At 32.7% G+C, this 27627-nt stretch overlaps 4 protein-coding genes and 1 non-coding gene across 5 annotated transcripts; all 5 read right to left on the bottom strand.

Moving 5' to 3' along the window:
- Positions 1–281: 281 nt before the first annotated feature.
- LOC145141519 (U2 spliceosomal RNA) lies at positions 282–478 on the bottom strand. Its single transcript, XR_013722717.1, has one exon. It is a non-coding gene; the product is annotated as a U2 spliceosomal RNA (small nuclear RNA).
- A 5936-nt stretch (positions 479–6414) lies between these two features.
- On the bottom strand, positions 6415–8316 carry LOC145137651 (amino acid permease 4-like). Its single transcript, XM_079071778.1, has 5 exons — positions 7944–8316; positions 7757–7850; positions 7452–7666; positions 7217–7356; positions 6415–7068 (listed from the first exon to the last, which is right to left on the bottom strand). The coding sequence occupies exons 1-5, from the start codon at positions 8293–8295 to the stop codon at positions 6415–6417; spliced, it is 1455 nt and encodes a 484-aa protein (XP_078927904.1). The 5' UTR covers positions 8296–8316.
- Positions 8317–18502: 10186 nt separating this feature from the next.
- Positions 18503–19529, bottom strand: LOC145135829 (light-harvesting complex-like protein OHP2, chloroplastic). The gene is made up of 2 exons (XM_079070039.1): positions 19028–19529; positions 18503–18721 (listed from the first exon to the last, which is right to left on the bottom strand). The coding sequence occupies exons 1-2, from the start codon at positions 19408–19410 to the stop codon at positions 18607–18609; spliced, it is 498 nt and encodes a 165-aa protein (XP_078926165.1). The 5' UTR covers positions 19411–19529; the 3' UTR covers positions 18503–18606.
- Positions 19530–20391: 862 nt separating this feature from the next.
- Positions 20392–22270, bottom strand: LOC145140942 (uncharacterized). The gene is made up of 3 exons (XM_079074318.1): positions 22114–22270; positions 20943–21881; positions 20392–20779 (listed from the first exon to the last, which is right to left on the bottom strand). The coding sequence occupies exons 2-3, from the start codon at positions 21407–21409 to the stop codon at positions 20713–20715; spliced, it is 534 nt and encodes a 177-aa protein (XP_078930444.1). The 5' UTR covers positions 21410–21881; positions 22114–22270; the 3' UTR covers positions 20392–20712.
- A 2513-nt stretch (positions 22271–24783) lies between these two features.
- Positions 24784–26298, bottom strand: LOC145138181 (uncharacterized). The gene is made up of 3 exons (XM_079072307.1): positions 26002–26298; positions 25347–25427; positions 24784–25230 (listed from the first exon to the last, which is right to left on the bottom strand). The coding sequence occupies exons 1-3, from the start codon at positions 26158–26160 to the stop codon at positions 24919–24921; spliced, it is 552 nt and encodes a 183-aa protein (XP_078928433.1). The 5' UTR covers positions 26161–26298; the 3' UTR covers positions 24784–24918.
- Between the last annotated feature and the right edge of the window lie 1329 nt (positions 26299–27627).

Below are 27627 nucleotides of genomic sequence, written 5' to 3'. Positions count from 1 at the left end.
TTGAAAATAAATATTAAAGGCATGTTTTAACAAATATATAAGGGATGATTGGTGTAATAGTTTGTCCTTTTTGTTTTTATCTAACAATATATTTTTTATTCCCATTTAATTCTAAATTTCTTAAATACATAAGAAATAGAAGTGATATTAAGATTTGAAATGGTAAGTTTTTGGTATCCATGTGATGTTTTTCAGTTAAGCTAGTTTTATTTAAGAATAAAAACATTAAAACTCTTCTAAAAAGCAGCTACTTCAAAAAACAAACATTTAACTCGTTATTGGAGGGATGAGCCAGGCCTTGGCAGTAGTGTAAGACCAAGGCGACTCGTGAAGAACCCCAGTAGCAAGCTACTGAATTGGGCCTTCTCCCATAAAAAATAAGATTAATATCGAGTGAGCCGATGGCCCACATATCAGATATTAAACTGATAAGAACAGATACTACACTTGATCTTAGCCAAAAGGCCGAGAAAGGTATGCTTCTTCCAATTCTAGGCTTCTCCTTTTATACACCTCCTCCTCTTGCCTGTTTCCTTCATCTACCCGATGTGGGATGCCAAAACTTTCACTACATACCATTCTTTCTTTTTACCTACTCTTCCTTCACAACAAAAGTTACCACATAACATTAGATTTTTTTTTAATGGGAACGATATATTTTTTATAATTATAGTCAATAGATCGATTATTTAAAAGAAGATAAAAATGGACAAACACTTTTCTACTATCAAACTAGATTCAAATTGTTTTACACATACTAAAAGAAAATTATATGTTTAGACCCATTATCCAAAGACTACACCTAGTTCTTGTACGACCTCTAGAGATATTGTTGATAAATTAATTATTATTAATGATTTATGTTAGAGGAGTTTATAGGACTAGATATATTATAAACCCTTGTTAGGATGTTACCTTATTAATCCATCATGTGATAATGATGATGAGTTTTCTTTTCCGCTAGGAAACCATATATTTGAGATAGTTATTAGCAAATTTTTCATAATGTACTAGAGTATGTAAGGTTACAGCTTAAACTTATAATCTTAAATATGCGTAATAAGTTTTATCACTTGAATAAATAATATGAAAACTTTAAGAAGCAATGCTACAAGAATAAGCAAATTACATATGTGCCCCTTAAATGAATAAATAGAAACTAAGATCATACAAGGTTTCACTGTGTCTGAATAAAGTACAATAGTCACCCATCTAGTAGTAATAGATTATAAGTGTATAGTATTTTTTTTATCGATATAATTGCTAGTGAAAAAGAAAAAATGTCATAAATCAACAAAAATACTCATAGTTGTTTTGTGAAGTAAAAACATAAAAACATTAAGGATATATAAACATGCATCGGGTGAGCATTTATTTTCCAATTGTTGGTTAATAGTTAACATGTGTTCTTGTGTACGTGACATCTTTTTTCTTTACTTCACAGTTCAACCCTCCTAGAGAAGAACATCTATTGATGCTTCATTCTTTTTTTTTATGAAACCAAAGGCAAAGAATAATGTGAACTCCATTTTAGGGTTCAATAAAAGATTCATTAAATTGAAGTCTCGTTTGAAAAATAAATAAATGGATACGGACCAACTGCAAAAGCATAGGTTTATGATGACGGATTACATAACCTAGGAAAGCGTGATTTTGTTTTATTTATAAACATGCGGGCATGGGTTCTAATCGTTGTGTAGTATTAATACAACCGCTAATTTCTACATGTTTATGAGGTTCACGACTATGAATCATTCCATGATATGAAATGTGACTTCTTTTATGATTTAAACATACAAGACATCAATTTATTTCATCATAGTTGATCTCGACAGACAACAATCATATTCGGTAGGAATTACATGTGTCGGTTCTTTCAAATCGTTACACTCAGCCTTTATTAGGTAATGTCTATCGATATGCTTAAGAACATTAGTAGAAAGATTGTGACTTATAATATATATATATATATATATATATATATATATATATATATATATATTCTATTTTTGGTATGTAAGTATTACTTTTCATAGGTGACTTTCGAGTTTAGTTATTTATCGTGAGTAATAGAATTGTATTTTTTGATAAAAGGCAAATCGTATAGAAACACATCATACTATTGTTACTTAAGTTCATGTTAAATACCTAATTTTCTACTTTTTTTTAACCAACAAATCTAATCTATTCATAATATAACACCTAATTTTAAATATGTCTACGATGGAGTGAAACACCAAATAACCTTAAATAGAGGTAGATTTTATTGTTACACATTCATAAATTATGTCATTTTCAACCACCCCTACTCTCGATTTTCATCTCCTTAATCACCTTCCAACCATGTATACACAATATTAATGTACACGACAAAAGGGTTGTATATCCTTGCTGAATGCTGACACACATGAAATAATTTTCAAATCCATATCTAACAAAATTTATAAATAAATTTTTTTTAATTCAAAAATCAAAAATTTGTATTTATATTATTTAAATCATACCTTGAATGGGAACAGAAAAATAGAGACAATGTACTTAAATGGTAGAGGGAGGTCGTTATTTTGAAGCCGATTTGCATGCTTATGTATGTTCCTAAAACATTTGTGCATCTCGATGTAAGTGTGTGTCCCCAAAGACGTCCCCATACATATATGTTACATAAATAATTAACTTAGATTTTATAAATAAGAAGTTCAATAACAAATTAACTAATAATCTTCATAGGTATACCAATTTTATAAATTTCCAGTTAGTGAAAGTCACCTAGCTGTAACTTTGTCTCTATTCTTCTGGCCTAAAAATCATTAATAGGGAATGTAAAGTGATCACATTCTTACAGCGTCCTTATTAGTATTTGGAAAGAAAAATATCGTCAAAGATAAGACAATCAAACTCACCAAGCAGCGTCACACGAGATTCACTACATGGTTGATTTTATTATTTATATCTTGATGCCAACCGTCAAATTTGAATCCATTTAGTAAGCAAATTTCATCTCTCTCTCAACATCAAAATTTGTTCACCAAGTTCAGTCGTATACTCTCATGCCCGATTATGACACGGCACGACAAAAATACACAATACGAAACGAAATCGAAATTTGAATTTGTGTTCGTGTCAAGTGTAAAAAACACGACTTCGTGTCGTGTCTTGTTCGTGTTTAAAATTTAACACAAAATTGACACGATTTAGCATGTATTTTTCGTGTTTTCGTGCTTGTCGTGTTATATGTGATTGATTAGACTAGTGGGGTGTGCACAACTAATTAAGGGGTATTATCACACCTAAAAGTTTTCACATCACATGTCATGTCAATATAGTGTTATAAGATCAAATGATGAAATTGTCAACATACAATAACACCCTTAACTTTCAATGTCATCAATTTTTTTTCGTTTTTTTTTCTTTTTTCAGTTTATTTATTTTTATTTTTTCAATTTGTTTTCTATTCACGTTAGATTATTTCAAAAAAATGAAACATGCAATTTAATTAAATCCTAAATTAACCATAAAATTTAAAAAATAAAAATAAGATTACACAACAAAAAAAACATTGAAAATATGGTGTAATCCTTCGCTATTTTATCTTACTCGCTTGCTTACGAAGAAACTACAAGTGCTTACATTGCACATCAACCTTTTGTTGTGCGATTAGATTGTGGTGTAATCCTTCGCTATTTGATCTTACTCGATAAAAGGGCGTTACAATTCTTTATGGGAGCAACATGAGGCAACGAAAATGATGATAACGACCGAAAACGAGAAGGGGGTGTTCGGGCATGGTAACGTCGTTTTTTCGATGCCACGTCACAAAAACGATTGTGGGCATTACGCGCACCGAGTGGTCTTATGAATTATATAAACTAATAATTGTATTATTTTATGCTTGTCGTGTTGTGTCATGTTTATCGTGTTTTAATTGACTCGTTTTTGTGTTAATGAAAATAAACATGACATCGTGTCGTGTCGTGTTCATGTTATATAAAACCGTGTCGTGTCATGTGGTGTCAGACAAAAAAACACGTCACGATTGTCCGATTTGACATCCCCTAGATTTTCGTATTTCTTATCTGTGCAAATCTAAAAAAAAATAGGTTTTTTCGAAGACAACAATATAAACATGTGTTGTGTGTCAGGATGATCGTCGTCATTTTATGCCATTTTCTTCATAGAGTTTTTCGTACTTCTGAGTTCATTATGATGTATATAACCTAGTTGTAAGACCTGTGGACTACACGTGTTTACTAAAAAAATGTTATATATTATGGTTTAAAAATTTAGAAAGTTTAAATCTTGTAAGAATATGACAAAAATATTGAATTATTGAAATTAAAACCATTTCTATTTTAAATGTAAACAAATAATTTAAATAAATAAACAAATGAAATAATTGAGTTTTAATTTAGGAATTTTAAAATTAGAAGAAAAGTTGCATCGATGAAACTGATATGCATTTATTATTATATTTATTATATCTATTACATTTAAATACTATTCAGTTTAATAAAATGGAAAAAAGATCCCATAAGATGATATGTGGAAAAAATTTAATTTAAAATAACCATGTAATGACATGTGGCAAAATGAATGAGAGTGTGACATTTGGCAAAATATATTTTTATTTATTAGAGTAGATTTAAAGTAAAAGAATACGAATATATATATATATATATATATATATATATATATATATATATATATTATTTTAAGTAGAGGGCCACAACTCCACAAGAGGCTCGTATATAAACTCGGTCTATTAAAAGATTTCTGCAGCCTATACAAACATTTTTGCAAGTGCCTACATATGACGCTATAGGGAGTGGCCTTGCCACCGCTCTCTCCAAAACCCTCACTAAGATTTGATACACAACCCTTAAGATTCGTTAAGCAAGTCGTCAAGACAAGCTCGCTAAGAGGCAGTGAGAAGAGAGAGAAATGTGTAAAAGCTTGGGATTGGTTGTTGGACTTTCACTATCATTTAATTACATTTCGACTCTATTTTTTTTTAAAAAAAACTTTTTTTTAAACATGTTAGGGGTGCTACCACTTTTTATAAAATTCTAAAAAAAATGCTAGTTAGGTGGAAGACAAAAAAATGACGTGACAAGCTCGCCTTACGATGTTGTTTTAGCCGGAAAATATTATTTTATTAGAAAACTAGTTGTGAGACTCATGTATTAAATAAGTTAATTTAAAAAAAAGTAAAATATAAATGTCAAAATATTTGTAAACTTTGAATTTATAAGAAAATAAGAAAAATAATGAATTATTATAATGGAAATGTTTTTTTATTTTTTAAATTTAAACAAACAATTTAAATAAAAAAAATAATGAGTGTTAATTTTGAAAATTTTGAAATTAAAAGGTAAGATGATTAATGAAATTGATATACATTTATTACTACATTCATTGCAATTATTACATTAAAATATTATATGAAATTTATTAAAATAGAAAAACTCATAAAATGAAATGTGGGAAAAAAAATTAATTCAAAATAACTACAAAATGACATTTGACAAATTGAATGAGAGTCGTGACAAGTGACAAAAAAAATGAGTAAATTACATGAATGGTCCTTATGGTTTAGGGTAATTTGCACGTTTGGTCCCTTACTTATTTTTTTAACTCGGAAGGTCCCTACTATTTGTTTTTGTTACGTGCTTGGTCCCTGTCTTGCATAAAAAGACTATTTTTCCCTTGAGTTTTTTAATTTATTTAAATAAGCACACCTCTCAACCCCACCCCTCACCCTACCTTACATACCCTATCATTTTTTTCTATTTAAATAATAGTCTTTTTAGGTAAGACAAGCACCAAACACGTAACAAAAACAAATAGTATGGACCAAGCGCGTAACAAAAACAAACAATAGAGACCTTCCGAGTTAAAAAAATAAGTTAGGGACCAAGCGTGCAAATTATCCCAAACCATGGGGACCATTCGTGTAATTTATTCAAAAAAAAATCTTCGCAAGATTTCGTTGGTCACCCTCTGGCTAAAATAATGGGTATTTTGGTCGATCCTTAACTTTTGATTAAATTTATAAAATGGTAATTATGATTAGATTAATCTGTTTTACTATTATTTCAAAACAGTACAACCATAACGATTATAAAAATAATAAAAACAACAAATATCAAAGGACTAAAACAAATATACACCCGACTTATTTGATTCCAATACATAGATACATTATTACATGTTAACAAAATTCGAAAAGTACAAATTAAAATGACAAACCCCTTTGTGTTTATTAGGATTGTCTTCGGAACAACAAAAATTAGAATCATCATTTATCTCTCTTTTTCTCAAGAATCTTATTATTTTTCGCCAAATAAAAACCATCTCTTTACTCGTCCAACCTTTTCTTGTTTATCCATTGATGCATATACCAATTCGAAATCTCAATCAATGCATGGTCTTGAAGGGTTTATAGACCTTGAGATCATTAATCACTCCAACAATGGAACCCGCAGCCGCACAAACCGAAATAGTTAGGCAAACAACACTCAACGTTTGGAGAGCAATCCATTTACTACTCCATTTAGGTATCTTCTTTTGAGTAATATACATTTCAATTGGAAAATAAACCGTTAGTGGCCAAAACCCACAAGCTCCAAGAATCCCAACAACATCTTCAAAAAACGGCATCAACATAGCAACAATGGTGGTCATACACACAAACATGCTCCTCCATATCAACCGAAATAAGTTGAGTTTGTAGGGTTTGGATCCCGGAATTGGAATGTGTATATCCTTTGTGATGAATTCACTTTCGGGAAAGTATTCCCTAGCGGTTTTTTCAACAAATGCAAATATGGGTTGTGCAAAAACTTGGTAGGCACCAACAAGATGAACTATGATGGCTACATTTGCAATGTCAACGAGCCAAAACGGGTCATAGAAACCGAACCCGGTTAGAAGGTTTCCCGGGGCATGGTCTCCAAAAGCTGCATACCCGAAGCATCCACAAAGCATATAAAAAATCGTTGTTGTTATTACACTTATTAAAGCCGCCCTCTTCATTGTTTTTTGTTCCGCTGGTGGGGATTTGATTGTATCCTGTTTATCAGACACCGTTAGATATGTAAAGTCCTAAATTTTCTTTTCTAGCGGATGTAACACTCCAATATACAAAATTTTATATCTATATTAGTTTAGATATAAAATTATACGGTTTATTATATATAATTGTTCATATATTAATCACCTGAATTTCAATAAGAACAGTCGAATAAGAATATGCAAAAGCAATAGCTCCAAATGCTTGGAAACTCCTCCATATTTTTTGTGTTTGAGTCACTTCCCCAACACTTATACCACCTAGACTTCCCTTGATTTTTCCATTATCTGGTGGTTAAACATTAAAATGCATAAATATCAAATTCATTATTTTATATATATAAAGTGAAAAATAAAATAAAATATAAAAGAACGTAACATACCGGCGAATTTGGCGATTCCGAGGCCAAGACCAATGGCGGAGTAAGTGAAGGACATGACGGCGGCCACCATGGACAGCCATGAAATCTCGTGGAAGTTTGGGATTTGAGAGAGAAGGATTTCCACAGCTCCAAACAATACCATAAATGGAGTCCCATTTATTCCACATGAACTATCATGGCCTTTCTCATGGAAACAACTTGATCTTTTTATCGCCCTTTTTTCATAAATCATTCAACAAAAAGATTAACATTTTTCAAAGGTTAATGAAAATATGGTTATATATATAGTTCATGCATCCACTCACATCATGCTGATGGAAGCTGCAATGGTGTATCCGATTGTAGTTCCGGTAAGATTGAAATACTGAATGAACCCACAAATTTTAAACTTAAACCCACCTGAAAGAAATCCCAAATTTGTATTCAGAATCTGGTTCTGAAGCAGTAATTAACTGGTTTTAATCGATTAGTGAAAGTAAAATAGTAGAATACCAAGATTCGCTCTGACAGCTTCACTGTATGTATAGTTTCGTTTTCCGGTGACGGGGTCGCCGGTGCGATAACACGATGCGAGAAGACAAGAGCAGTAGTAAGTTACGAAGGAAAAGAGAAAGAGGACGGTGGGTCCTGCGACCCAACCCAGCTGCGCCGTCGCCCATGCCAATGCCAGCACGCCGGAGCCTATCACCGCCGTGATGATATGTGCACTGGCACTTACAAGAGTCCCTGTCCTTTTGGGACGGCCGTCGTCGTCTAAGAATTTGGAGGGGTCCTCGGAGGCGAAGTCGCCGGAGACTTCAAAGCCTTGTTGGTAGTTTGATGCGGTTTTTTCATCCATTTTCATTTTGATTTCTAGTATGAAATAATGAAGAAGATTCACAGAGAATTAAGCGTTTGGATTTTTTATGGATAAAATGTGGAATGAAAGTGTGTATTTTGACTTTGAGTTGCTTTTTGTTGTGAATCTGAATCTGTTTTGAGATTCTGGTGATGAAGTTGAGAGGAGGGAAGGAGGGGTATATGTAGTCTCTGGTGTTGGGGACGTGAGAGACAATGCAAGCTACATGCCAAACGGAGAGCATAAATTACCAAAATACTTGAACTTGAAATTTAGTGAGTACCTTTTTATGGAATTGACGAATATTAGTTTTATTTTATTAAATTCAAATCCTTAATTAATAGCACATTTATAAACTTATATGTGTGAAGTTAGGTTTCATAAAAGAAAAAATGATAAAGTTGGTAAAAATTGACATAAGAGAATCTCTTAGATTATTAGAAGTGACAAAAAATAACATGTTATGAAATCCGATACTAACTCGTCATGAAGTAACGAGTTTGGATAAGATATTTCAACATGTTTAATTAAACGAGTTGACATCACATAACACGAAAATTAAAAGGGTAATGTTAGTGTTGAAAATTTCAACTCGACAATGACCCGTTTATTCATATGTAAGTTTTTGAATTTTTTTAAATAAACAAGAAAGATCTAAAACCAAACCATACGTAAAAACAAAAAAAAAAAGGGTTTAGTTGTTTGTAATGTGAAATCGATTTAGCCATCTAGGTCAAGACTCTATTTTTAGTTTTTATGTTATCCTAAACTACACAGTCCCTCGACACGACACGTTAATTAAATGGGTCGGTTTAAGATCAAACTCTCTCAACATGTTTATTGTTTTGACACAACACTCATGTTTGTTATGTGTATTAATAGTTTGCTAAAGTAAAAAAATATCGTTGTTAGAGTTTTTTCATTTCAAATCTTTTTCGATTTGTAAATTTACTAAGTTTTGAGATGAAACTTTTTTTACTGCTCTAATAATTATTAATCTAATTTTTATGGTTTTTTATTTTATTTTAATAGGACCAGTAACATAACGAAAAATCTCTAGAAAAAAAATGTTCCAGATCACCGCCCGATTCTACTCTTGGAACATAATATTAATTTTGGTCCCACTACGTTTCGTTTTTTCCACTCCTGGTTCGATATGGACGGTTTAGACGACGTGGTTCGTAATTCCTGGGCTCAAATTCCTGCGAGGGTGCTTCATGATAATCCTTGGATTATCTTTAAGAAAAAATTGCAAAACCTTAAAGCTAATATTCGTATTTGGAATGCTAATAATCGAAATGGGCTGAGGGCCTGTTTGTTTGCATCTTAATACCTCTTAATAAGGGGTAGGTCTGAATTTTTAAGATTCAGACCGTTTGTTTACCTCTTAAATTTTGGTCTGAATCTGAATTTTAGCACTTACCAAATCAGATTTGGAACTCTATCTGAAAAAATAAAAGACCCGCTATGCCCTTACCCCAAAACACGTACTCTCTTTCTTGCCCCCTTTCCTCCTTCTCAGCCGCTTCTTCTCCCTCACCGATCTCCAATAATCGATCGCCTGTGACGACGCTGTCGTACCCCAACACTGCCGCCTCCGACGCCGCCGCCTTCTCCTTCGACGCCTGCAACAGCGCCTCCTTCAACTCCGACAATCCAGGTTCGTTCTTCTTCCTTCTTTCCCCCCGAAATTCGGTTTTTTTTTTCTGTTTTTATGAATGAATTGGTCAATGAATCGGTTTTTTTTCTCCTCAAACTCACGCCTCCTCCGATTCTCTCTTCTCATCTATGCACACAAGCACCTCCGCTCCATCTGTTGTGTTCCCCCTGAAACTCGTTTTTTTCCTGTTTTTATAGAAAATTTGTTTTTTTTTCTTTTCCTTTATTTCTGAATTCATGTGTGGTTTGCAATCTGATGTTGAATTCGTGATTTTCTTATGTTTTTTTTTCTGAATTCATATGTTTTTTTTTCTGAATTCATATGTGGTTTGCAAACTGTTGTGTTCCCCCCTTAACTCTTTTCTTTGATCTCTTCATTTGTTTTGTTTGGATAACCTGGGACTACTTCTTTTTGAGTTAATTTGGTTGTAGCTATCAATTGGGATAGATTTGCCCTTATGTTTTTGTTAGTTGTTGGAATGAAGAAATTGCAAAAACTTGTCTTTTTTGAATTCATATTTCAGTTTAGATAAGATTACCCAAGTTTGAGCTTATCAGACTTTATCACTGTGAGTAATATTTGAAAAGGAATTCTTTTATGAGTTATGCATATGAATTATGAATATTGGCAAATGTTTCCAAAAAATCCAACAGTGGCATAACATTGTATAATATTGAATGTAAATTGGTTAACTCTCAAATGATATTTTGTATTGTCAACATGTATCCCATATTAATATCCCTATAATAGTTTTTTCATTTATTAATGATGAAGGTATTGAGCGTGTGCTCGGTGATGGTGTATGATAACAATTGTGTGAGGCAGGGATGATGGTTGCGTGTGTGATGAAGAGGGTAATGGGATGTCGGGTGTTAATGGTGAAGATGTGGCTGTAATAACTCCATTTGTATTACTTGGGAATTAATTTTAATAATATGAATTTGCTTTTTGGTTTCTTGTTGTAATATGATGTTTTTATTGTTGACATGTTTGTTGAATTTGTATTTTAAAGTTGTGATAATATAGAGTGGTTTAAATGTTGGTAAAATGATTATATGTAAATGTGGATTTCTCAAAATTTGGATAGTTTTATTTGGTATTTATTATTATTTTTAAATAGAAGGGTAAAATAATCATTTTTATCATTCAGCATAGCAATTCATAGGTTCCAACCAAACAACATATTAATAGTTCAGATCTTAAACATTCGGATCCTCTTAGAAATTCAGACCTCTTAAAAATTCAGATCTTAAAAATTCAGATCCTGCCAAACAGCCCCCGAATTTAAAGAGAAAAGAATTGCAGGATCTTCTTGAGTCGATTGATGCTCAACTTATGATTGATGATGGGTCAGCTACTCTTCGGGAACAAAGAATCACAGTTCAAAAGGATATTTCTGACATCGATCATAAGAATCAGGCGGATATAGCTCAAAAAGCTAAGATTCGGTGGGGTATTGAAGGAGATGAGAACTCTGGTTATTTCCATGGTACTATTAACAGAAAAAGGCGTCAATTGACCATTCGAGGTGTGTTTAGAGACGGGGTGTGGATTGATGACCTTATTTTAGTCAAAGACGAATTTCGAGCGTTCTACCAGTCTCTTTTTTCCAAACAAAGAGGAATCTGGCCTCTTACTGCTGCTGATAACTTCTCTACTTTATCAGATTCTCAAGTTCAGTTTATTCAAGCCCCATTCACCCGTGAGGAAATCAAGAAAGCTGTTTGGGATTGTGGTTCTTCTAAAACTCCAGGACCGGATGGTTTTTCATTTGGGTTTATCAAGCGTTATTGGGATCTTATAGAAGAAGATGTGGTTGCTTTTGTCATGCATTTTTCTCTCATTCGTCTATTCCTAAAGGATGTAACGCTTCTTTCTTTATTGTTATCCCAAAAGTCCGTGATCCGAAGACTGTTAGAGATTTCAGACCTATTAGTTTAATCAGTAGCCAATACAAAATCATTGGTAAACTTTTAGCTAATAGGTTAGCGGATGTTATTGGTTCGGTTGTGAGCTTGGAGCAGCCTGCTTTCATCAAAGGCAGCCAGATTTTAGATGGGCCTTTTCTTCTGAATGAGGTGGTAGCTTGGTGTAAGGCCTCTAAAAATCCTCTTATGGTCTTTAAAGTGGATTTCGTAAAAGCCTTTGATTCCCTCTCATGGGATTATCTTCATGAAATTATGGAGATTATGGGATTTGGTTCGACTTGGTGTCGTTGGATTATGGAGTTACTCTCATCTGCTAGGGCTTCTGTCCTTGTTAACGGATCCCTAACGCAGGAATTCCAGATACAAAGAGGGTTGAGACATGGAGATCCACTCTCTCCTTTTCTCTTTATTCTTGCTATGGAAGGGTTACATGTTGCTCTCGCTAGAGCCCAAGAGGCTAATATTTTCATGGAGATTTCTATTGGTGGCATTACTATCTCACACCTTATGTATGCTGATGATGTAGTGTTGCTTTCTCCTTGGTCTTTGGAAAATGTGTCCCATATTGTTCATATTCTGCGATGTTTTTTCTTGGCTTCGGGTCTCAAAATTAATTTGCATAAAAGCAAATTAATTGGCATGGGGGTTGATTATTCCCAAGTTGCGGCTACTGCTAATCAGATGGGATGTACTTTGGATTCCCTTCCTTTCATGCATCTTGGCATTTCAGTGGGCGAAAACATGTCTAGGGTCATTGCTTGGTCTTCCATTATTGATAGATTTCGAAATAGATTAGTGGGTTGGAAGGCTAAAATGTAACGCGCGTGTTTCTAGGCCAGACATTAATATTGACATAATAGTCTAGGTTAACCTTTGAAACTCATTTTGAAGAAATGAAAAGGAATTATGTGAATATTATGTGTTTTATGCTTAATTACTAGGATTTAATTAATTAAGAATAAAAATGAGCGTCGAAAATAAATATTAGATAAAGCCGATATCTATTACGAAAGTTGTAGTGGTTGTGACAAGGGTTATGGATATATAAAGAATGCCGAAATCCGAGTTATAACGAAGAAGTTATGACCTGTCGAAGTTTCGCGACAAAACCGGCACGGTGCCGAATGACGTAAAAAGTGAGTTTTTGATAAACTACTTTTTAGCCTTAGTGATCTAAATAAAAGTCGTAGTGTTCGTTAAACCGAGAGTATGTATAAAAAGAACGTCCAAATCTGACTTCGTATGAGGAAGTTATGATTTTTCTAAGTTTCAGCTTAACAGTAGACAGCTAAAAACTCGAAGTTTAGATCGAGTGATTTTTAGCCGACACAACCTAAACGAGAATCGAAGGTCTCGTCAATAGCAGTACAACGGTAAAAAGACAGACGAAAACGGACGTCGGATGAAGCAGTTATCAATTTTTAACGGATTTCCTGTCCCGGTCTGTTAAAAATAATAATATAAAAATTAAAGTCAAAATTAGCCGACGAAGTCTAAACGAAAGTTGTAGAGCATAATTTTACCTACGCGTGCATATAAAGAACGTCAAAAACGGAGCCCGTATGCGAAAGTTATGGATTTTAGAAGTTTTGGCACAAAAATCGAGAAAAAATGTCAAATCCGAGAAATTTCGCATGGTGGGACTTCGGCCACGTCACCCTCGCTCATAATGTGCCACGTGTCCGAAATTGCTGAGTCACCGAAGCCATCTGGCGAGGTGTGTCGCATGCCCTCGCATCCGAAGCGCGGTCCAGTAGGAGTCCGACGCGTGCCCTTGCTTGACGTGTCCGAGCTTCGCACGTAGCGCCACGACCCAACCCTCGGACCTAGACCTCGGTCCAATCAGAGGCCAACAGCTGACCCTCGCACGTGGGAGCCACCTGCCTTCTCTTCGGATCTGCTGCCGTGTGGAGTCTTCTCAGCCCTTGGATCAGAAGCCTCGCCCCTATAAATAGAAGGGTGCGAGACCTCCCGGGTATATTTTGGAAATTTGTCATTTTACACTCCTAAACCCATATTTCTTTCATTCCAACTTCCCCCAAAGCCCCGGTATTATACCAAACACCCGAAACACGCCCCGAAGTGCCCGAGAAGCCCGAGAAATTTATCTTTTCGGTTTTGAAGCCCAATCCTCGTAGAGCCCGGTTTCTCAATAAAACTCCCGGTTTTATTTGAAACGATCGTTTTAGGAAACGAAGTGTTGCCCGATTATCATTAAATCAAGTGAGTGTGTAGTCACTTTCATCTTACACATAGATATGAAATATTTTATATAAAATACGTGCTATGTGATTATATATTGTTTATTTATTTGAGATGGATGATGAATGAATGATTTATACAGATTTTTAAATAAATTAAACTGTATATGTATTTTTATCTACAAATATGTTGGGTAAAACATGGGTAGATAGTTGATGTGTGATGAAATAAAATGATGAGAGGCCTCGATGTTATTGTGATCCAGTCATCTAGCGGAGTATGGATGACGACCATAGACTTTTCTAGACAGTCCAGTGGAACGCTGGCAGGCTCGCAACATGTAGGTGTTAATGAGCTTGCATGTTCATTTGTTGTACTCCATCCCCCACATGGTTGCCTTATTTGACATAAATTGCTGGGAAACCCCCCCCCCCTCCCCTAAGCAGTGTTGTCGCCCCGATGAAAATCCTTAGACTAGGTCCCTTGTGATAGTTGTTTTAGGGACGTAAAGTGAGGATAACGGGAATGGGTAATCGGGTTATTGTTGTTTGATGAAATTAATAAATTTATTTATTGTGGGTTGATAACCCTATATGCTCACCAGGCTCCCAAGCCTGACCCACTCAGCTTTTTATCTTACAAGTAGTGGACCCCGAGCATAGTCGGATGATGATGAGAGATTTTTGGATTATAGGCCAGTAGTTGTAAATAACTGTTGTAAGGCTTATAATGTCTTGTTTATGCTTTTGATATGTATCGGAACATGACATCCCGAGGTTTTGATATAAAAGGAAAATATATACTTTCTTAAAGAAAGGTTTTGATGAATTTTTATCACGTTTTGTTTTGGGGACCAATTCTGCAACGTCTTTTAAAAGAATTTCTCTGACTTTATTTAAAAGCATAAATTAAATCGGTCTTTTCTGGCCGAGAAATTAGGGGATGTCACATAAAACCCTTTCTTTTGGTGGTAGATTGACTTTAATCAAGTCAGTATTGGGCTCTATTGGTAGTTACTTGATGTCGGTCTACCCTACTCCTGTCACGGAGGACCTATTGGAGTCCTTACGAGCCAGATTCTTTTGGGGTGCTGATTTGGATGACAGACGCATGCACTGGGTCAAGTGGGTTAAAGTTTTGGCTCCTAAATCTAATGGTGGCTTAGGTGTTGGGAGTTTGTTTTCGTTTAATAGATCAATGATCTTCCGTTGGCGGTGGAGATTTTATCACCATCCTGATCTCATTTGGGTGCAGGTTGTTAAAGTCATCTATGGTTCTGATGGGGGTTGTGTTGATTTGAAACCCTTGAGGGTTGGTTCAGGGCCTTGGAATAGTTTGATACGGATGTTAGTTCAACTCCGTGACCGTGGCTTAGACTTACATTCCCTCACTCCGATTCGTGTTGGTAATGGGGCTGCTACTTCTTTTTGGCATGATGTTTGGAAAGGAAATGTTCCTATTGCGGTTGCTTTTCATAGGATTTTTACAGTTACAAACAGGTGTGTGTTAGAGATCGTGTTTCTCTTGGATGGGGCGAAGAGAACTATCGCCGATTTCCTAGAGGTGGAATTGAGCAATCTCAGTGGGACCAATTCATGTTGTTGATGCAGAGTGTTCATCTCAATTCTAGTCCAGACAGATTAGGGTGTCTCTTTGACGCTTCAGACACTTTTTCAGTTGCTTCGGCTCCTGCTTCAATCGACAACAGATTCCTTTCAGTGGACGGCATGGAAACTAGATGGAATAATTGGGTTCCCATTAAACTAAACGTTTTTATCTAGAGATTGTCCCTTCATAGCATTCCTACGCGAGAGAGATTGTCTTACAGAGGTATTGAGGTGGATACGATTTTATGCCCCATTTTGTCATAATGGAGTGGAAACTATTGAACATCTTTTCGTTGGATGTAGCGACTTGTGTGATATTTGGACCCGTGTTGCTATTTGGTGGGACGTTCATCTCCCGAACCAAATTTCTGTTTAGACTTTACTTTCATGGGCGGACCATATTTAACTACGAGGAGGACAACGGAAGGCGTTTGATGCAATGGTTTTGATTTCTTTTTGGTGTCTTTGGAATTTTCGAAATTCCTTACTGTTTGGTTCAACCTTACCTAGGAAATCTCTTATTTTTGATAATGTCATAGATAGATCGTACTTTTGGATTTCTAATAGGTGTAATAAAGTTAAGATTGCTTGGACTGCTTGGCTTCATAATCCAGCCTTAGCTTCCACTCATTTGTAATGTTTGTTTTCTAGCTCCTTGCTAGTTTTTAATAATACCCCCGCCGTTCAAAAAAAAACATAACGAAAAATCTAATTTAGTATGGAGAGGACTTGAGCCTTTTAATTTAGTTAAATGGTATTGAGAATACAAAATGCATTGTACTACATACAATTTTACAACTTCTTTTTCATAATATATCGAACTTTACAAAAGTTTATTTTTTGAAACGGCGAAGTTTTATAACGTCATTTCCTATAAAGTATCAAGGCAAGGGAAGGCAAAAAGGAGGAGAAAAAAAGTTACAAAATAATAAAATGAGATCAGCTAATCCTTCAATTTACAAAACCCAAAATTCTCTCTATGTTTAACCCAACCAAACACGATATTGAACACACTGTCCGCCAATTTAGAGGATTTGCTTCCAATCTTGTTGAAGATTTTATCCTTCTGAACTTCACAAAAGTTAATAAAACATATTTTTTTTTAAATAAATCATTTATTTGTTAACATTTTACCGTAATATATATATATATATATATATATATATATATATATATATATATTACGGTAAAATGGTTAACAAATAAATGATATATATATATATATATATATATATATATATATATATATATATATATATATATTACGGTAAAATGGTTAACAAATAAATGATATATATATAAATGATAAAATGGTTCACAAATATATATATATATATATATATATATATATTCTCATTTAATATCAGTGTTCATTGAACACCATATTCATTAAACCAACATACACATGACATTAGCGGATAAAGTTAACCATCTTTATAGTCATTATTGCTACATGACTCTCTTAAGAAGGAAAAACGTCTAAAATTTGCATCATATGATTATTATGATTCTTAAAAGCTTAGGTCTAAATTTTGTACTTTACATTGACCGGATTGGTCTTTGTCTTCTATTTCAAACTTCTTGTAATTTGACTTGAGCGTCTTGTTTAAATCTTTCTTTTTTTGTTAATATATTTTCTTGCTCGCCGTTAAAAAAAATGATGATTATAAGTTATTTTCCTATTATTATGAGTTATATATATAACCAAGTAACCAATCTTTTTTTTTCAACTTTTACAACTTATTTTTTATCAAAAAAAAAAAACTAAAAATACAGAAATTCATAACTTTTTATCCTTTTTCCAATGATATCAAATTCGAATTTTTTGTTTTTTTTAAATTTTTACGTCAAATTCACAATGTTAATATATGAATTTAGATATTTTTAGATTTTTTTTTCGATAAAGAATAAGATCTAGAAATTGAAAAAAAGATTTGGTTCTTTGAAGAACCAATAATTATGGTTCTCTATTTAACTTTTCCATATATATATATATATATATATATATATATATATATATATATATATATATATATATATAAATAGATTCCCATAGTAATATTAAATCATGATATACATACTTATTCAGTATAAGAAACGATGAGCCAGTCTCTCCAAAAAAAACATTGGTAAAAGATAGAAGACTCCAACATATATAACCACTTATAAGACCGTATCGCACCGATGTGGGATACACTAACATAAACTACTCTACTAAAAAATGTTGATATATAGGTTAATGTAAACTACTCTACTAATTGTAGGTTTTATTAATATAAAAATATTTGACAAAAAGAAAAACTGTTTTTGAAATATGTAAACTAAAAGCTAGTTGAAGTAGTTTTTAAAATATAAAATATTCAGTTTTAAAAAAAGTTTAAGAGCTCATTGTTGAACATGCTCATATTAATTCTCCAACATGAAACCAATGTAATCTATTATTAAGATATAAATATTATAAAGTTCACAGAATTTGGAAAAAATATATATATCAATCAGAAACAAATCTATTAGTGAATAAAAGTTGAAAAGTGGAATATAATTAAATAGAATCTAATCGGCCAATCAATTGAGAAATGTCCAACAAGATTAAGCTTATTTAAGCATCTAAATATAAATAAATACTTAAGCAGATAAGGAGAACAGACATAAACCCTTTTATCCAAATTAATCCAAACTCAACCCTTGAATAGAATTTTGTTGGTATATATGATGTAGAAATTACAAGTATTTTTTTATATGATTAATAGTTGCTTCATTTACCCAATTGTTTTCTTACATTGAAAATTTTTATATAGACTTCCATTCCATCACAATTTACTTACAAGAAAAATCAATGTTTCAATCTTGTAAAATTTAATGAAACAATAATGTAAAAAGTTAACATATATTACAACAAAAATATAAACATGTATATATTTCATTCCAAATCTACAATGCCAAAGTTGGATAGTAGTATCTTTACTTGATCAACAAAGTCCGATCCAGTTGCATATTCTGTTAACATCCCCACAGCAAATCCAAACATCGCCCATCTAATTCATCAAAAATAATTAAAAACCAACATTAAAAATATCATTATCTTTGTTAAATTACTATACAAGATCATTAAGTTCTGTATGCATAGGCTAAATGAATGGTGTGTATAATGTAACTGAATGGGTAACGATAAATCTCCAGATGAAGTCATTTGCTCATTCTATTCAAATTAAGTAACAAAGAAACAATTTATAGTCAGCTCATTGAGCATATAATATATAATAAAAACATACTGTAACATATAAAATTAAAATCATTATTTTATTTATTTGGAGGTAAAATTAAGAGGAGATGAAACAAACCTGCCATTTGAAATTTCATTTTTAGCAATAAAACCGAAGAAAGGCCCTTGATTAGCCTCTTCAAGCTTCTTCTGCTTAAAATACTCCTGAAGCTCTTTCGCCCTCTGCCTCTGAAACTCCATCGTTATTACATTCTGACCAACCGCCGCTGTTTCCGCCAAAGGCTTCGCCGGAGCTGACGGAGGCGGTGGTGGATTCGTAGATGGAGACGGAGGAATGGAAGGTCTTACAGGCGGAGTAGCAATGGAAGGTCTTCGCAAAGGGCCATCGGCTTGAGCGCTGCGTATAGTAACTATTGTAGGCTTGGTTGTAGAGAATCTAAAAGTATGTGCGTTTGATGACGAATTCGATATTCTGATGCATTGGATTGAAGCTACCGACATTTTCTGAATCTTGTGAATGAATTTAGGGTTTTGTTTTTGGTCATGAAAAGGGAAGGGGGCTGTGGAAGGTGTACTTGTTAGAATCACTAGTGTTTTGCGGATAAGATGTGGCCAAGTTTTCTAAGATTGACATTTGACAAGTCTTTTCTTTTTTAGATAAACTATTATCCTAAAAAAACCCAAAAAGTCTCATGAATATATATTTAAAAATGATTTTTTAACAATCATAGTGGAATCATTTTTTATTTATAAATTGCATGTAAACCGTTGTAAGTTGAATGTTGTTCTTATAAATAAATCTTTTTGTACATTTTTAACTAAAAGCAGAAAATGTGTATGATAGTTATATACTATAAATCTAATTAAATCTCTCTAATTCACTCGTGTATGAGCACAATTACTCTAATCGTATGAAACACATAAAACATTGTGTTTTGTTAATTTTTGTTAGCATTTTTCTGTGTTTATCGCAACTTCAACTAAACATTAAATGCATATAATAACAACGTATTCTTTTTGGTTTCTATGCATAATAGGAGCATGTATCATTTTTTGTCATTTTGATAATGTATTTTCGGTGTCTTACATAAAATATAATAGTATTTTTAACTTTCGACCACCAATATCTTTTTATCATAAATAACCAAAAACTTGTTCGATAAATAAACCAAATTGAAGTCTTGAAAACTAAAACATTGAGTATTTTTGGCAAAACTAGCTCGCACCTAGAAGATGAAAGCTATAAAATAACATAAAATATAAAATACATTTAAGCTTTTGGAAATGTATAAAATAACATAAAATCTAAAATCTAAAAGCTTTCAAAAGATTTTTTAAGAAACTTTTGGATTATTAGATTTTTGTTTAGAATAAAAATTTTAAACTCATCATACCCCCGAACTTTACTTCTTCTTTAATCTGAGTTTTTTCTTAAAATTTAAAAGCTCACAAAACCAAACATACACATGTTAGGAACAGAACTTGTAACCAACAACATCATAACTGCTACATAAATTTAAACTTTCTCAAAATTCCCATTACATAAAAACTAATAGAAAACAAAAACCTACTCTCAAATTAACACAAAAATAAAATAAAATATGGAAATCAAACAGCACATTATTTTGAAACAAACAAAGAACACAACTGCCTACAAGAACATAAACAAAAGGGAAAGCCCTTAAATAAACAAAACTGAACTCCATAAGTAATGATATATAGACAGATGTAGATATGTGAGTGGCGGCAGTATTGGCGGTGATGCTGTTGATTGTGGTGGTGGTGGTGGTGGTGGAGTACAAATTACATTATCATGCACGTACATGTTCCTTCATTCCAGTTAGATTCATCATCTGAGCCATCGTGTTCACTACAATAATGAGCAGAAATGTGAATCAAAGAAGAACATTAAAGAAAACAATATGAAGATCAAGCAATTATAACATAAAATATTCACTCATAAGATCACATATTTGTTGCTACAATGTAATTACTTGAATTTTACATATACATAAAAATCTAAATTTGTGTACCTTGGCTCAAATTCACGAATTTCAAATAGCTCTCCCCCAAACACATCTGTCCATTGCACTTTTCTTGTTTCTGTATCACCACACTCGTTCTTACATTCACCCCCATTAACATCAACAGAAGCAATAACACTCGTTTTTGGTCTCTTCAAGCTGCTCTTTAAAGCATCTCCATTTTTGTTTTCAAAATTATCAAGATCAAGATCAGTGGTACAAGTTTTGGTGACCTTTTCAGACTCAGGAGAATGTTTAAGATCATCCTGTGGTTGTGGTTGTGGTTGTGGTTGTGGGTGGAGGGAAGGGTCTAGTTTCAGGTGAGATGGACTACTCTCAGGTCCTGTGGCTGCACGACCAAAGCAAATAAAGGAGGTGCAGCCATGGACAAGATGGCTCTTTGTTGAAGCCAGTTGGAGGTCAGGGTCTGGTTTTATGTCCACCAACTGGTAGTGATTCAATGGGGAAACTCTCATGAGCTTCTTCTTCTTCCTCTTCTCTTTCCAGATCAATTGTAGAAGAAGGTTCAAACCATTACTATAGTTGAAAGAATGAAGAACAACTCACTATCAGTAGCATCAGTAGTTGTCCTCATCATGTGAACTTCTGTTTCTATATACCAGTATGAAAGAACTCAAACCACTTGATGAAAGTCAACAAAGTTTTGAAGCGGAAAAGGAAAACTGAACTTTATCAAATTCGAATTTCGAGATCCTTATATCCTTGTGAAAGTTAAGTCAAAAAACTCCGGCAACACAGCAGATTCGATTGAAAATTTTCAACTGAATGATTGTTGGTGTTTCTTTTCAAAGCTGTTTGAAATGCTTTACAAAAGGTCAATACCAGTCAAAGCAATGAATCTATGGTGAAAAGCAGATTAGGAGGTTTTTGATCTTCGAAATCGAAATGGCAGTAAGATCAAATTCCGTGATATGAAGTTATGAACCTCTGGAGAAAAAATCAAAAATTAAATCCTGAAGATTCGATGAAATTGCGATCTAAAACATGGAATCAGATCAACAGAAGTAATCAACAAAAGGAACAATTCAAATCAGATACATTAATTCGTAGGAAGACCGAAGATCCTAATTGATTTAAAGTGAAAAAGTACAACGAAACTCGTGATTTGGAAAACTGAAAACGAATTTATAGATAGGGTGGACGGAAGATTAGGACTCACGGATCCGAGAGTAGCAATGGAGTAAATTTTACTCAGCTCATATGTCGGCGCCTTCTCGTCGGGGATAATATTCCATTTGCCTCCGATTGCCGGAGAATCCTCTGAAACAAAGAAAACTGCGCTATTGTATTCACTCCTCTTTCGTGTCTGTATATATATGTACGGACGAAGAGCTGTCGATCAGTGAATTTTTACTGACTGAATAATAAACGTAAATTTTTGTCATAATACATAAAAGGGATATATTAACAAAAAAAAGTATCATACATTTAAATTAAGAGAAATTAAAATAATTATTATTTAAGGGTATCCTCCTCCTTAACTTTAACTAAATGTTGTAATAAATAATCAATTACGGTTAATGATTAGGAGACACTTGTAAAAGAAACATTCTTTCAAAGTTAATATTCAACTAGTCAAATTATATTTTGAGTAAGCGGTATATTATTTAATTATAAACTTATAATCAATCTATAACATATTAAAAATAAAATAAATTAATAGAAAAATATGCCAACAAATGTGAAATGGCAATATTTATAATCGGTCAAACCCATTTACCTATCAAAGTTTCACAACAAATTAAACAATAAAAATAATAGGCTTTAAAATAGTATAAAAATTTCAAATAGACATCTTTGTTTTCTTCAAAGAAACTTAATATAGAAATAGAGTTCTCAAAATGGATACATTATATATTTGACTAACAATATAATTAAATATAACAATAACCAGCTGCAATGATTTTTGTGCTCGTAAAGTCGGTTTATAAACTAACTTTTTTAAAAGTTATTTCAAATTAACATTTCAACAAGTTTATTGGTTTTTTTTATTTTTCTAAAATATACCATTTATTACTTATAAAAAACTCAAATCTTATATATATATATATATATATATATATATATATATATATATATATATATATATATATATATATAATGTGATAGTAGTCGACATCAACAATTTTTGTATTTATTTCTTATATAATTAAATAAATGTGCATGGGAATTTTAATATTTAGATGCATAACTTTTTTTAAAACGTTTACAATAAGCATGTGGCAATACATGCCAAACCCTTAGAATGTTAATCAAAAAGATGAATTTTATGTTTGTCTGCTAATCATAAATAGCATCTAAAAGACAGTTAACTTTATTAAGTTTAATAAATTGATACATTAGTATTTTATTTTTCATACAATTTTACTATTTTACTATTAAGTTGAATTTTATTAAGTTAAATTTTATTATACCATATATACAATTTTACTATTTTACTAAGTTGAATTTTATTAAATTGAATTTTAGTAAGTTGAATTTTATTTAATTGATATATACAATTTTACTATTCTACTATTATTTTTCATACAATCTTACTATTTTACTATTAATTCCTGTAGTGCATTGAATTTTACAAATTTCAATAGAATCTTTAAAAAAGTTGTTTTTCCCATTAAAAGGTTTCATAGTCACTAAACCTCAAATCAACTAAATGACAACTTATCAGTTATCATCCCAGTATGTTTGGATTTAATCCATTAAGTGTCCACTAACATTCAACTCCATTCAACTATTTTAGTAAATCATGCATTGTTGTTGGTGATCTTAGTCATAAGTGGCAACTGCCCTAGAATCACGAGGCCAATTGAACGACAATAATCCTCACGTTGAAACTATCAATGAACTCTCTCCATCAAGTACATTTCATAGTACTCTTGAAAATATATGGTTTATAGGTTTTCCGACTTCTGTTACTTGAAATTTTTATGATATCATGTTATATTTTGTTAAGTTATGGTGTGCCGAACAATTTTGGCATGTTGTGTTCTGTAGTTGAGAGATATTGTAAAGTTTTGATTTCTTTCAAATTATAGTAAGATATTTCTACATATTTGAAGATTGGATTGACTCTCTATCAGCCATTTTCGTAGTCATTGAGCTTGAAATCGATCTTTGGCACCATAGGCTCTTTGAAAATCTAAAAAGCTTGATACCATCGTACCCATATTATATATGTAAAACAATCTTAGTAATGATAAGGATTATATTTATTTTTTTAGCTTGACCTGCTATAAGTTTTTCATGTTACCCCAACCATTTTGGCTTTTTCAAATCCTCCAACTTGTTTCAACAAAATTTTCACACAACTTTGTTTAAACAAAATTTTCACACATTTTTTCTACAACTTTGTTTTGACACATTTTTTACCCGCTTGTTTACAACATATCCTTCATGTATTTTTCAAAACCTAAGACCCAATTTCAACGAAAACTTTTAAAAGTCAAACCTAGCATTCTCTGTTGATTTTCTTTCAATCTCAACCACTCAATCAATGCTTCTAGTTTTCTAAACCATTCAAAAAAGCCTTGGATTTGGACCCCATGACTATTAAACAGATTTAAGGATACAGTTACATACTAGGAAAAAATGAAATTAAAAAAAAAGCAACATTTGAATTTGATGGTTCACTTTTTTACATAAAACATGAAAAGATGATCCGCAGTGCACAACTAGCAACATGACAATGCTATAAATATATTCCTTTGAAATCCCACCATAACCATAATAGTAATAGTAAAAGTAATAGTAATAGTAATAGTAATAGTAATAGTAATAGTAATAGTAATGATAATAATAGTAGACCTACCTTACCTTTACCTTGATGCAGCAACTGAAATCCAACCCAAGCTTGCTCACTATTTGGGCTTGTGCAATTCCCTCCCCTCCAGTCTCTTCCATTTTGAATTGAATTTGGGATTTGGAGAATGGAGAATGGGGAAACATATTATTATTATTATTAGTATTATTGAGTAGAAGAGTCTGGATGCATGTCCATTGAAGAAGATGGATTGTGATGTTCATTGTTGGTATTCTTAGCATATCCTTCCTGAGATATGTGATAGTTTTGAAGGCTACGACGAACAGGGCTTGAGAGAGCATTTGAGAATATGTAGCTTCTTGGTTGTTGTTGTTGCTGCTCACTAGATGACCCAGAATTTGAATTTGTAAATGGGTTTGCAGAAGGAGATTGTGTGTGTTGTTGTTGTTGTTGTTGTTGTGTTTGTAGGGTTCTTGGAGTCATTGATGGTTCTTCCACATATGATTCCAGCTCAGCCTGCAAATTAACATCAACATACATTAGACTTAGCACGAAAAAAGATTTAATAAGAATCTTGTATATACTTAGTGTTATGGAACGAATAGTATTAGTATTAAATATGAAATGGAAACCTGGATATAGGCTAGTATGTCATCAGAGGTCACTCTCAATCCTTCCCCATGTTGCTTGGAAATCCATTGATACAGCTTTTCCTGCACAAACAAGCCATTAAAAACAGATATTTCAAATTTGTAAATGAAAAACCTAATAATAAGTTGATAACAACAAGTGGAAAAACTCAAATAGAAAAATGAATCTGCTTGAATAAACATCAACAAGAAATGTGAGCACATTTATGCTTAACTTTCATAGGCGTTGAACAATGTGAAAACCATAGGCACCTATGGTTTTATGTTACCACATTTGTATTGTGATCTGTTATACCTATGCTTTCTCTTACAACTTCTTGGGTACTAATCTTAGGTTATTTCAACACAATACTTGGTATACCCAGTGCATTTCTTCACTAAATACACAGTATTAAATTGAAGAAAGAGGAACTTAAACTTTTCCTAGCAAAAGGTCGCCCCACAACAGCCCTGCCCTAATCAATTTGTTCACCACATTCAAGAGAAGATCCAGGACATGTACATAGATTGGTATAAGCATCAGAAAGCACATCAAAAACACATAGTGAGAAATGAAAAACTAGGGTTTAATAAGTCACTTAATAAGATCAAAGCACATATCATCATACAATTGGAAATGAATTCGTAGATTATATACCAATCCATGACGTTCGCCAGATAGGAAAGAAAGCTTCTGGTGGCTAAGGGCCTGAGAGTAAAGCTGAGAAAGAGAGTTAGCGGCACTGCAAAACGTCGAGTACATCGTCCGATCGACTTCGTCTAGACTCGTCGCAAGAGATTTTCTCTTCTTTGCCATAATTACTATTCAAAACCAAAATAATCCTTCGAATTCCCTCCCTGTCAAAACCCTAGTTCAAGTCTTTCGTGTATATTTCAGCGAATCTGATTCCGACGAGAAGCAATCGTGCAAGAGCGGAAATATGGACGTTTCGTATGGATTTTGTGTATCTTGTGAATAAATTATGAATCGGTGATGAAAGAGAAGATAGATGACAGGCCTTCTTAACCTATCTATACGTATCCTGTTTGTGTGTCTCACGCGTTCTTTGTTTGGGAACTGGTGGGGAAGAAAGGGTGAATTTGAAAATATCGAAAAGTGAAGGGGTAAAATGAAAATTGTAGAAGGACCCAGAAAAAATTAGGGCGGTGCAAGTTGGTTCTAGCTTGGCAACATATTTTTTCCATGTTTCATGAGGACATTTTTTAAAGAATATGAAATTATGTGTAACTATGTAGTCACTATTGTGAATTTTGCTTTTTAAAGTTTTTAAACTGTGGACATTTTTTAAAGAATATGAAATTATGTGTCACTATTGTGAATTTTGTTTTTTAAAGTTTTTAATCATTTAGTTTTATTCAAAATGTTATTAGTTGTTAATGCATTTTTTGAATTTTTTCAAGCACTTAATTAGGATCATGTACAACTAGGTTACTAAAGTTTATGGTTATTTAAATTCATTTTAATTGGGGAAATTACTAATCTAGCCATAATGGTTAATTACTTATCAAAAAATACATCTTAGCCAAAAATAACCCACAAAAGAGTAGTCAACATACAGTTGACTACGCTCAACCGGCGTTGACTACTGTTTTACTTGAAATCTACTCTTTCGTGGTAATAGACTACTATTTCACAGTCCGTTTTACTTTTTCGTGGCCCATTAACCCAAAGTATATAATGTTTAATTTTTCATATTATGTCATTTTTCACTATTGGTTTGTTGGTTTGCCTACTTTTTTCTCTCAATGGAGCACCCGAAGAACAACCAAGTTTGTCTACTTTTCATCAAAATTTCACCGTGTTCGTGATTAGGATGAGGTTTTGTATATGGGGTTAAGTTTTTTTTGAAAAAAAATCGAAAAAAAAAAAAATAAAACCTTAGGTTTCATACGAAACCTACGGTGTACAAGTGCCCAATGCACAGATTGTGCAGTGTCGGCTTGTACACCTACGGTTTCGTATGAACCGTACGGATTTTTTTTGGTTTTTTTTTATAATTTGATCCAACATGATCGGAATTGTATATATAGTATTATTTCATGATTTATTTTTTATAAAACTAAAAAAATTGTGAAACCGTAGGTTTTATTTTTTTCGGTTTTTTATTAAAAAAAAATTTAACCAATAAACATTTGTATATATTGTCGATTCTGTGATTTTTTTTTTTGAAAAAAAAAAGAAAGAAACTGTAGGTTTCATAAAACCTACGGTTTTATATTTTTTTTTTCATTTTTCTTCAAAAAAAAAATTGTTCCTACGGAA

Source organism: Lactuca virosa, chromosome 9 (genome assembly GCF_052849685.1).
Source record: "Lactuca virosa cultivar CGN04683 chromosome 9, Lactuca_virosa_CGN04683_v6, whole genome shotgun sequence".
Taxonomy (NCBI): Eukaryota; Viridiplantae; Streptophyta; class Magnoliopsida; order Asterales; family Asteraceae; genus Lactuca; species Lactuca virosa.
Note: the sequence above shows the minus strand (reverse complement) of the source record. Positions and strands in the feature narration are given on the sequence as shown.